The sequence below is a fragment of the Belonocnema kinseyi genome, chromosome 2, assembly GCF_010883055.1.
Source record: "Belonocnema kinseyi isolate 2016_QV_RU_SX_M_011 chromosome 2, B_treatae_v1, whole genome shotgun sequence".
Taxonomy (NCBI): Eukaryota; Metazoa; Arthropoda; class Insecta; order Hymenoptera; family Cynipidae; genus Belonocnema; species Belonocnema kinseyi.
The window spans coordinates 34838579-34850056 of NC_046658.1; the positions used below are offsets into that span (position 1 = coordinate 34838579).

Sequence of the window (11478 nt, forward strand, 5' to 3'; positions counted from 1 at the left end):
AAACCAGTCGAACGACAAGATTTATTAGGGCCAGTTTGACCTAGTCTTTTGACTGCCACTGGCAGCCAATGCAGCCAATGGCTGCCTTTTGGTGAGCCCTGGGCTAGCGTTAAGGTGGGTTTCCGTATGCGCGACTGGAGCAGCGCTACTCAAATCGCGCGTTTCAGTTTATAACTGCTTCTTACTGAATCTTATGGCGCCCTTTCCTAATAGTCTAAGAGCCGAGGCCGTTTTTGGCGAGTTATTAGGTAACGATTCTGCCACTATTTTCCTGATTGTTGAGAATATACTGATCACCAAATGTGGCTTCTCCAGGGGTAGTCCCGGGGAGAGGGTGTTTAATTACTCATTCGAAGTTGTAAAAAAAAATGATTAAAATAAGTCATAGGGTAACGGTTTAATCTTTCTGTGTTGAATGTCAAGACAATTAGACAATGTTCCGTGCAATTGGCAGAACAATAGGCCGGTTCAAAGGGGCGGGGGGCAGAACGATCTAGAGGTTTAAAAGAATGTCATTTTAAAGTTATTTTCTAAAACCCAAATTTTTTATATAACATTCTACTCATTATTAAAAACATAAATTCGAAGAGGCAGAACAAAATCTCGGGGATAACATCCTGGCAGAACATCGGGAACTGTCCAGTTTTGACATTGGTCGTCTTCGGAGCACAAGTGACCACTCTGTTCGCAGTGTCAGGGCCGTAAACCAACGCACAATGACCAATGTCAAAACCGGGCAGTTTGCGATGTTCTGCCAGGATGTTATCTCCGAAATTTTGTTCTGCCTCTTCGAATATATGTTTTGAATAATGAGTAGAATGTTATATAAAAAATTTGGGTATTAGAAAATAGCTTTAAACTGACATATTCTTTTACACCTCTGGATTGTTCTGCCGGCCTATTGTTCTGCCAATTGCACGGAACAATGTCTAATTGTCTCCACATTCAACGCAAACAGATTCAGCCGTTACCATATGACTTATTTTAATCATTTTTTTTACAACTTCGAATGAGTAAATAAACACCTTCTCCCCGGGACTACCCCTGGAGAAGCCACATTTCGTGATCAGTATATTCTCAACAATCAGGAAAATAGTGGCAGAATCGTTACCTAATGAATCTCCAAAAACGGCCTCGGCTCTCCGACTATAATGCGCGAAACCCGACGCGCGACGGTAGGGACCCCGAGGGCGGCTGTAAATCGCGGCGACTTGAATATTCAAAAGTGTGTTTTTATTTTACACTTTTTAAATACTTTCTCTGCGCAAGGCTACTTTTCTGTTAATTATTTATTCTGCTTAAATATTTTTAAATATACCCTTAAAATTAATTGACAAAAAACAAAGAATAATTTTTAATTTTCCAGTTTTAAAATAAATATCGGTGAACTACGAAATAAAACAATTCTAACTTGAATAAATTGTACAGATTATGAACTGTTCAGTTGCTATTTATACATCAAAATTTGTTTTGAAATCTTCTCAAATATTTATTTAAATTATTTATTTCAAAGAAAAACCATTAATATTTTTTACAGGAATTTGATGCATATTTTGTTATTATCTGAAGATCTTCAACCAATGTCATTAAACTGGCTGATAGTAACACGGAAAATTTTGTGGAACACTGTGTCATCACTATAAAGATGCCGCTAAATTAAAATTTTCTAAAATTCCTCCGATTTCCTGTTTAAAAAAAGTTCTCGAATTTCACTTCGACTTGTCCCATTCAATAAAAGCATAAGAAGTACTACCTCTTCTTCTTCTTCCTCCAGAAGATTAATTATTAATTGATCCAATCTGTCATGTGCTACTGTACAACCTACTGCAGCAAAAGTTTAAACTGGACTGATTACAGTTAACGAAATGAAAATTGACCTGGTCGCTTGTCTCCAGACGCCCCGTAGGAAACCCGTAAGAATCTCTAATTGCACGACTAGTTTCGCGCAAATGAAGTAGCGTGACCTCAGAGGGCTGTGTACATGGACTTTTGGAGACATGTCGTCTAGGTGTAATTTCTCCGACAGTATTGTGAAAAATATGACTTATGTGTTATGCCTGGGTTAGGAAAATAACGAGCTATGAATATGTGTAATCAAAAGTGAAATAATGTTTATTATATTCAAAATATGATTGGTCAAAGTTGCCCTACTTTTCAAGGCCAATTTCTCGGCTTGTAATGATTATGTCGAAAATTGTATGTCGCATAAACGTAGATAAAGTTTTTCTGAAAATATTAACATGTAAGGTCCCTAATACCTAAGCAAACTGGAATTCACATATGGCACCATTCTCAAGAAAACCTTCTTAGATTAATTTATGCATTTTCTCTTTGGTACCAATGAAATGAACGAAATTTTGAAGTTCCCAAAAATGTGCTAAAAATACTACTCTGACGCTCAACGGATTTGGGCGTTTCTTGAAATTCTGATTCGAATGGTATATACTTTTAGGGGTCATTTTTCGCATGAAAAATTGAATGTAATAATTCTTCAAAATTAGGGTAACTTTGACCAAGCCTATTTTTGATATAATAAACATTATTTCACTTTTGATAACACATACACATAGCTCGTTATTTTCATAATTCAGACATACCACATAAGTCATATTTTTCACAATACGATTGAAACACCATTTCTCCAAATTTTGGTTAAAAAATATGAAGAAATAAACCGTAACTCATCGTTGAATCATCTGAAATCAAAAAGCAAGTGAGGTTAGTTAAAGTGGATGGTCTTCCTCCCCCCAACGGTGTTTTTTTAAAAATTTTATAGCTAAAACATGGTGGAATTTTTCATAAAAAATCATGAGTTTCAATTAAAACGACCACACAAAAATTAAAACAAAAAACAAACAAACAAAAAAACCGTTGGGGGGAGGAAAAACATTCACTTTAACTAACCTGACTTGCTTTTTTATTTCAGATGGTTCTACGGTGAGTTACGAGTGGCACCGCACACCATCTTTTGAAAAACACGTTTTTGAAAATCCTCTGTCACCGGCTTTTTTCTTCATATTTTTCAACCAAAATTTTGAAAAATGATGCTTAAATCATAAACTATCATATGTACAATAGTATACTAAAGTTACTTTAACCAGATTTTAAAAAAATAATTCAGAATAAAAGTGTTTTTTTTTTCACCAAAAAAAACCGAAGTCCCCCCTTAATACATTCGCTGTATTTCTAATAGAAATTATCTCTAAACAATGATCGAATGAAATACGCAAAAAAAATGTATATATATATATATATAGTTTTTATACATGGTGGACAGAATTATGTATAATTTTCATTTGTTTTATACATTTTTCTGTATAAGATAAATGAAAAATATATGTATATGGATTTTCGATACCGAAAAAATCCTTTCATATGAGGCAAACCTTTCTCCTTACATATCTATGAAGAGAAAGTGCATATATTTATTTTTATAACAATCCGGAAGTTTATTACATACGCTGCTTACTCAGCCACGACGCACCCTCAATTTACAAATTCATATTTCATAAACTATTGGTCATAGAAGATTCGATACGGGCTTGAAAACTTATTTTTTCCTACAAAAATCATCTCGTGCATGTATTTCTTCTATATTTCTTATGCGAATCCAACAATCCACGCGAATGATTAAAAAAAAATGTTTGCGATTTTCAGTTATTTGCTCGATTATATAAGTATTCTCAAATATTTTTCACATTTCTTTTCCCCCGACTTACCTTCACACGAAATGACATACCGAGTTTAAAATTTGGAAAGTCAAAAGTCTATCGGCGCAACCGTTTACCTTAAAGAGTTTAAAAAGAAAATACGTTACTTTTGAATGTATCAAAGTTCATATTATGCAAACGGGTTTATTGTCTCTGCAATCATTTTAATTGCTAGCTGTCGTGTCATTTATCAATCGCAAAATTCGAAGTTCTATCCCCCTCATTATCGAATCTCTTGTGCTGCTGTATCTCAGTAATTTTCTTATAAGCTTTACTTTAAACCTACTTTTTAGGAAGTCGATTGAACATCCGCGCATTTGCAGTTCCCTCCATTTAAATAATATACACTTTATTTTACTTGACAGCATTGTCATTAAACAAGTTTATTTTATCATGCACTCTTTGTTTTTATCAAAAAAATTTCTCGAGCGAAAAATTTTGTTTGTTTCATTACAGACCGCGAAAGCACTAATCAAGAGACAATGGCGGACGACGAGGGAACAGAGTGGTTGCAAGAGTTGCTGCGTGATGTGCAGCTTAGCCAGTTCTTTACTAGAATTCGTGACGACCTACAAGTTACAAGATTGCATCACTTTGATTATGTGCAGCCGGAGGATCTAGAAAAAATCGGTTTAGGAAAACCGGGCATTAGGCGATTGCTGGATGCTGTTAAGAAAAAACGTGCTGCTCAGTGGAAGAAGACTTTCATCACAAAGATTAAACCTGGGAGCAGTGCAAAAAGTAATAAGCGTAACTCGCAACCTATCGAAACTCCTTCCGTACTGACTTGCCTGATTCAAGACAAGGATGTCACTCTATCCATTAAACTGGGAGATGGAAGCTTCGGCGTTGTTAGGAGAGGAGAGTGGACATCTCCTTCTGGGCGAACTTTGCCAGTTGCTGTTAAAGTTCTGAAAGCAGATGCTCTCACCCAACCGAGTGTGATCGAAGATTTCGTATCAGAAGTGCAATCTATGCACAATTTAGATCATCAAAATCTAATTAGGTAAATAAAAAAGGGAAAGGATCAGAGTTATTCTCGTCATTAAATCCTTAAAAGTACAGGAAATTGAGCAAGTTTACTTAAAAATCTGATTAGATACATACTTAAAAAGTGATTAGGTAAAGTTGTAGCACAACTATTTTTACGTAGATGTTTTATTATGTTCATGATCAAAAGTTACTCTTTTTGAGTACATCTGAGCTTTAATGCTACTACCAGTTCTATTTTTATATAGGCAACTATTTAATTTCTTTTTATTAATATCATTCACGAAAAAGTCACTTCTTAAAATTGTATTATGCAAGAAAATAATATTAAAGAATAACATGGAACTCTTTCTTTTTAATGCAAATATGTTTAATGTTCCTGAAGTGTTTCACTGGAAATGTTATGAAAACAAATCTACATATCCAGTTTGAATCATCAGGTTCATAAGACAAGCATATTATTTATTATATATATATTATTTATCTATACTATTTATGTACTTAATTTTTGAAAACTAAATTATAGTCACTTATTATTTTTGGAACAATCAAGAACTCTAAAATAAGTTTTAAAGATTTCTAAATGCAATTTTCATAAATAAGGTATTTCAATTGAAGTGTCCGTCCCTTCTATTTTTCAGTTTAATCAATCTTTTTTAAACTTGGTAATTTTGTGGTCATGTATGATGAAGTTGAAGTTGTCAACGTTCCAATGAACGAAATTTGTATTTGATTCCTTCTTAAACTTAAATTAATCTTTATATGTACCTATTGGTTTACTTGCGAAGAAAGTAATGTAGTCGTTGGAAAAACTTATAACGTTTATTTGTTTTGTAGGTAGAACAATATTTTTGAGTCAGATTGAAGTAGAGAAAAAATATTTCGTTCACTTGATCTTGTTTTTTTCATCTCAAGTTTCAGTTAGCATACATCTGGCTATTAGACCGGAAACCCATGCATTTTGTATTTTCTTCTTAAAAAATGTAAAATAATTTAAAATGATACTTAATATGCCATAAAAATATGTTAATTAGAGTGAGTTATATAGTTTTGACATTCATTAATATCTCAGCCATTTTAATTTGAAATTATAGAGTTTTAAACATTAAAAATGTTCAATTGTTGAATTTTTTAAGCCATGAGTTTTACGTATTAAATTTTCAATCTTTCCATATATTATTATTTAGTATTGAAAGTCTAATTTAAAATGATTTAATTTAATATAATAATCACATCTATTTTTGCACTTAAGGCATGTTTACCTTGATTTGAAGTGAAATTAAGAAAATCATTCCTTAACGATGCAGATTATACATGCCTTTTCAGGAAAATAGGTCTAGTTTCCCGTAGTCCTTATTACTGAATAATTTCCCTCGGTCAATTTTTGAATGAAGCTCATGGTTTAAAAAATATTATAGAAAATTAAAATAATATGAAACTTTCTAACCTTATTTTTAACTCTTTTCCGAGTGACATTTATCGAAAAATTTTGTTTAATAACATCGGCACCCAAAAAAAAGTGGTCTGTTCGACAGGCTGCACTAGTATATCTATATGTTTTTGGGGTGGCTGAATTCGAATCCGGTGTCCTAATAACCAAGTTGGCTCGTATTTTTCTGAAAAACGAAAAAAATAGACGTAAAATCGACAAGACTAGCGATTTTGCAGGTATATTTTTGCACAAAAAAAATATATTTCCTCGCCCGGTGGACTTAACCAACATATTTATGTCTTTTGGGTCACTGAATTCGAATCTGAGGCCCAAATAACCATTTTGGCTCATACTTTTTCGAAAATCGCAAAAATATACATAAGATCGACGAAAACCTTTAAACCTTTACCTTCCTCGACTGGGATTGTCGTTCACTGTAGATTTCCTTTGCGTCTCACGTTTCGGGGTTTTTAATTTGCGTTAGTCTTCTTGCATGGCAATAGAAGTATTTTCTGTAAATAAGTTTTATTTACTTTTAGCGTTACCCAGGAACAACAACGTGGACGTAGTAAATTCTGTTTCCTTTGAAGTGTTTTATTACCGTGAGTCCTCTTGCCTCTCACGCTTATAGGGTTCTTTTATTTTTTATTTTTCTTTATATCGCTTGTATCGAACCCTTTTGTCCTCGAAAGACCTGCGTAGTGGGTTTCGCTTTCGTTTGGTACCTTGATTGACTTAATCTCGTTTTAAACTCCAATAGTAGTCAGCCATCATGTTGATATCCCAACATTCCCGATATCGCCTCTCCATCTCTTTTATATCCTGGTGGAAACGTTCGCCTTGCTTTTTAATAAAGTCTCCCAGGTTGTTTGGAAACTTATTTATATGCGAATGAAGAAAACGTAGGTTCAAATTCATAAGGCTAGTTTACCAAAGTTTGTTACCACTTCTGAAACCACATTTTGATAGTCTGGACTATTCTTATTACCTAAAAAGTTTTTTTACAACATTTTTAAAACTAAGCCAGGCATCTTCTTCAGTGCCAGACATTTTTGTAATGAATTCTGGATCCTGCAACATTTTTCTTATCTGCGGTCCATCGAAGATCCCCTGTTTTAATTTTGCTTCGGAAAGTTGTGGAAATTGATCTCCCAAATACGCATAGAAATCGCCATCCTTGTCAAGCGCTTTGACAAACTGTTTCATCAGACCCAGCTTTATATGAAGGGGTGGGATAAAAACTTCTTTTGGGTCAACTACAGGATCTTCAATTATATTTTTTGTCCTTGCTCAAACGATGTTCTTTTTGGCCATCTTTTTTTTTGTAATGATGAACGCGATCTCGACTGTCTCATAAGCACAAGTAACAAGGTGTTTTTGTATACCCTGATTGCTGTCCTAAAACGATTCCAAGAATTTTGAGATCCCCGCAAATTTTCCACTTATAAGTTGAGTAATTGATTTTTTCCAGGACAAATTTTAAGTTAATGTAGTGCTCTTTTAGTTCCGTAGAATGTGCGATTGGAATTGGAGCGTAAGCATTAGTATTATGCAATAACACTGCTTTTAGAATGCGCTTAGAAGAGTTAATGAATAGCCACCAATTTTCCGGTCTATACAGTCCAGGTTTCATTTTTCCAATTATCCGTCAATGTTTTTACAATGGATTTATTTTCCATGATCATTTTGTTCAGAAGTAAAAAACTGTCTAAACTCTTTCTCTATTTCTGTAGAAACTTGATTTAACTCCTTTAGCTAATAAGTTCTTCTTTTTCAAAACGGAAGCAAGATACTCTGAAGCATCTTTAGGGAGACCGAGATCTCGCGATAAATCATTCAATTCTTCAGACGTAAATAGCTTAGGAACTTCATTCTTTTCATTGTCTGGTATGTACACTTCTGTTTTAACATCGCTGCTTTCATCATCATCCTCGTCATTACCATAATCTGAAATGTCACTTTGATCACGATCAACATCGAAATCTTCATCAGTACTTTTATTTTCTTCTGCTTCAGTCGCCTGTCTGTCAAGTGACAAATTTTTTGAGTTTTTTGTAACATCGTTATTTTCAACAGATTTAGTGACGCTAGGTACATCAGGATATTCGATAGCACTTTTCTTTTTTCTGTCGATTCCTGTCAGGTTTGTCATACAAAAGTAGCGTTCCTCTTTCCGAAGAGGTTTCCTCCATATTGTAGGTTTTTGAATCTTAAGGGTTTTCTTATTTCCTTCTCTGTCTTTCAGTCGATTGAATGCCTTATAACAAGCACTGAAAATTTTGTGAGGAACCCAATTTTCACTTTTGTTTGGAACTTCCATACCAAAATAGCTTTTATAAATTGTTTTTATGTCATCGCTGATTACTCTTCGATTTTCTAAAACCTCAAATTTACCACATATGTAGCAAAATGCATCTGGATCACCCACATAATTATGCGCTGTAGTTGAAGTGGATAAATTGGAATTGAAACAGCGCTTAGAAGACATGGTCTGTTTGATTTGGGAGTTTATAGTAATAGTATAAGTATAGTATAGTAAACTAGTGATTTAAAAACACAAAAAAAAAGAGACTGATAATGGTTTTTAAAACTGTGCTGAAGTCACATTTAGAAGCACGCTTAAAGAGATTGTTGTTACCACTTTCCTCTTTACTAACGTGAAGTTCGAGCGCGATCTTTCATTTGTTTGTTTCACAGTCATTTATTTTGACATGAAGTTCGAGCGGGATCTGTCATTTGTTTTGTTCACAGTCATTTGTTTTGTTCGATTTTACCTCTATTTTTGAGTTTTTCGAAAGAATATGAGCCAACTCGGTGATTTGGACCCCAGATTCGGATTCAGCTACCCAAAAAACATATAGATATGCTGTTTAAGTCCACCGGTCATGAAAATATATATTTTTTTTGCAAAAGTATACACGAAAAATCGCTGTTTCCGTCGACTTTGCATCTATTTTTGCGTTTTTCGATAAAATATGAGCCAACTGGGTTATTTGAACCACGGATTAAGAATCGGTGACCCCAAAGATATAAGGATATGCTGGATAAGTTCACCGGGGATGAAGATGTATGTTTTTTTTTCTCAAAAATATGCACGAAAAACCGCTGTTTTCGTCGATTTTACCTATATTTTTGCATTTTTCGATTAAATATGAGCCAAGTGGGTTATTTTGACCCCGGATTCGGATTCAACGATCCTAACAATATAAGGATATGCTGAATTAGACCACCGGGCATGAAAAATTTTTTTATTGCAAAAGTATACAAGAAAAATCGCTGTATTCGCCGATTTTACGTCTATTTTTGCCATTTTCGAAAAAGTATGAGCCAAATTGGTTATTTGCGCCTCAGATTCGAATTTAACGATCCAAAAGACATATAAATATGTTGGTAAAGTCCACCGGGTGAGAATATATATATATTTTTTGCAAAAATATACGTGAAAAATCGCTGTTTTTGTCGATTTTACATCTATTTTTCGTTTTTCAGAAAAATACGAGCCAACTTGGTTATTTGGACACCGGATTCGAATTCAGCGACCCCAAAAACATATAGATATGCTAGTGTAGTCCGTCGGACAGACCACTTTTTACATTCTCATCATTTATGATTGAGAAAGTATTAGAATTGTCGGAAATTTGACATCACACTTTATCAACCGATCTCCACGTTTCGAGACCCCCTGAATCCGAAAATCAGGTTTTCACGATGGCGTCTGTCCGTCCGGCCGCCCGTCTGTAAACACGATAACTCTTGAAAAAATGAACGAATCAAATCTATCTTTGGCACACCTTTTCTAGGTCCTAAAAGAAAGGACGGGTTCGTTAACCAGTCATTTTTGATAAAATTTCAAAAAGTGAGTGCATTTTGAAAATTTTTGAGACCACTTTTTTCTGAATTTGAAAATTCTATTCGCGGATATTTATAGTATTAAAAAGAACAAACAATTTATCCTAATGACATTTTTCGATAAAAAGAAAATTCTCAGAGTTATAGCGTTTTCAAAAATTTTTTAATCAACCGAAAATCAAAATTTGAAGCCGAAAAACGCACGATATGAAAAAAAGTCAAGAGAAGAAAAACATTTCTTTTTGAAAGCCCTAAAAGATTATCATAACCAATTTTTGGATTTTCTTCAAAAATCGAAAATTCAAATTTTGATTGCACAAAAAATAATGGAAAATAAAAAATTCCATTTTGTGGACAAACTATGTAGGATACAAAAAAAGATGAATGAGCAAAAATGGTCATCCCAAAAAAGATCTACAATTTCGTTAAGAATCACTTCTTGATCGGACGCGTACTTTTTGTTTTATTCGTGAAAAATAACGTCGAAAAAAGTAAAATAAAAAAAAATGTGTGGAAAGACGAAAGTTACGCGAAAAAAATCCAACAAAACCTGTTTACAAATGTTTGTTGGAAATCGAGCGTGCAGCGCGAGTTTCACGATGAGAATGCACTTCAAAGTCTACAGAGCTTTGAGAAACTTAATCTTTGACTATACTTAATTAAATAGACAATTCAGAATATGAAGACGCTTATAAATACTGCTATCTAAAGGAGACCTTTTTGATCAAGTTTTTTTCAAGCATTCCAAATGCAAAGAATAAATATCCGAGCGCGAAGCGCGAGGTAACCTATTATCGAGTGCGAAGCGCGAGATTCAACCGTCGAGCGCCCTAAGCGCGCTCAAACTTGCGAGCGAAGCGAGCCTCGCGCGTAGCGCGCGACGAGAATGTGCCCGCCACGCGGGCAGATTTTTTTGTGTGTTGGTGTAATTATAGTTAAGGCTCTTTTATACCTTCCGTCAATCGGTCGTCGACTGACCAACATATAATATCCATTCACACCTTCGGAAAATTCAGTTAAATCTAGTAATATTTTACTAATCTTCTGAAACTCACTGAAAGATTTTTAACATGTTTCTATATTTCACTGAATTTTCCGGAGGTATAAATAGATATTTCGATATGTTGGTTTTCATTTTTTTTTGCATAAAATTATTGTTCTTTCACGTGGTTGGAATTAATTTTCAGTTTTTGCTTAGACTTATCCCATTTTTATCGTAAGTTATATTTCAACCTATAATATCAGCGGACTTTTTAAAAATCACTTAGAACCCTTTTCAAAAAGAACAATATTTTCTTATCAATTTTAAGATAAATCAGAGATTATTGATATACTTCGAAAGCACTGTGCGCGTATTTCAAATTTTGACATTACCCATTTTTAAAGAAACACTTCTATACCGTGGGCTGACAACGTAAATGGGAGCGTGATACGGATAAGGCTAATTTTCACATGAGATGTTCGTCTGATGATGAGGAACGTAAAAATGGGTGCCTG

At 34.1% G+C, this 11478-nt stretch overlaps 1 protein-coding gene across 2 annotated transcripts in view; it reads left to right on the forward strand.

Moving 5' to 3' along the window:
* Nucleotides 1–11478, forward strand: part of LOC117166937 (activated CDC42 kinase 1) — a 57191-nt gene that overhangs the window by 13983 nt on the left and 31730 nt on the right. Inside the window, exon 2 of one of the 2 annotated variants that reach the window (XM_033351409.1) lies at nucleotides 4167–4716. The exons of the other annotated variant lie outside the window; for it this stretch is intronic. Within the exon in view, the coding sequence (XP_033207300.1) occupies nucleotides 4193–4716 (524 nt within the window). The 5' untranslated portion in view covers nucleotides 4167–4192. The remainder of the gene's footprint in view (nucleotides 1–4166; nucleotides 4717–11478) is intronic. 2 annotated transcript variants of the gene reach the window in all.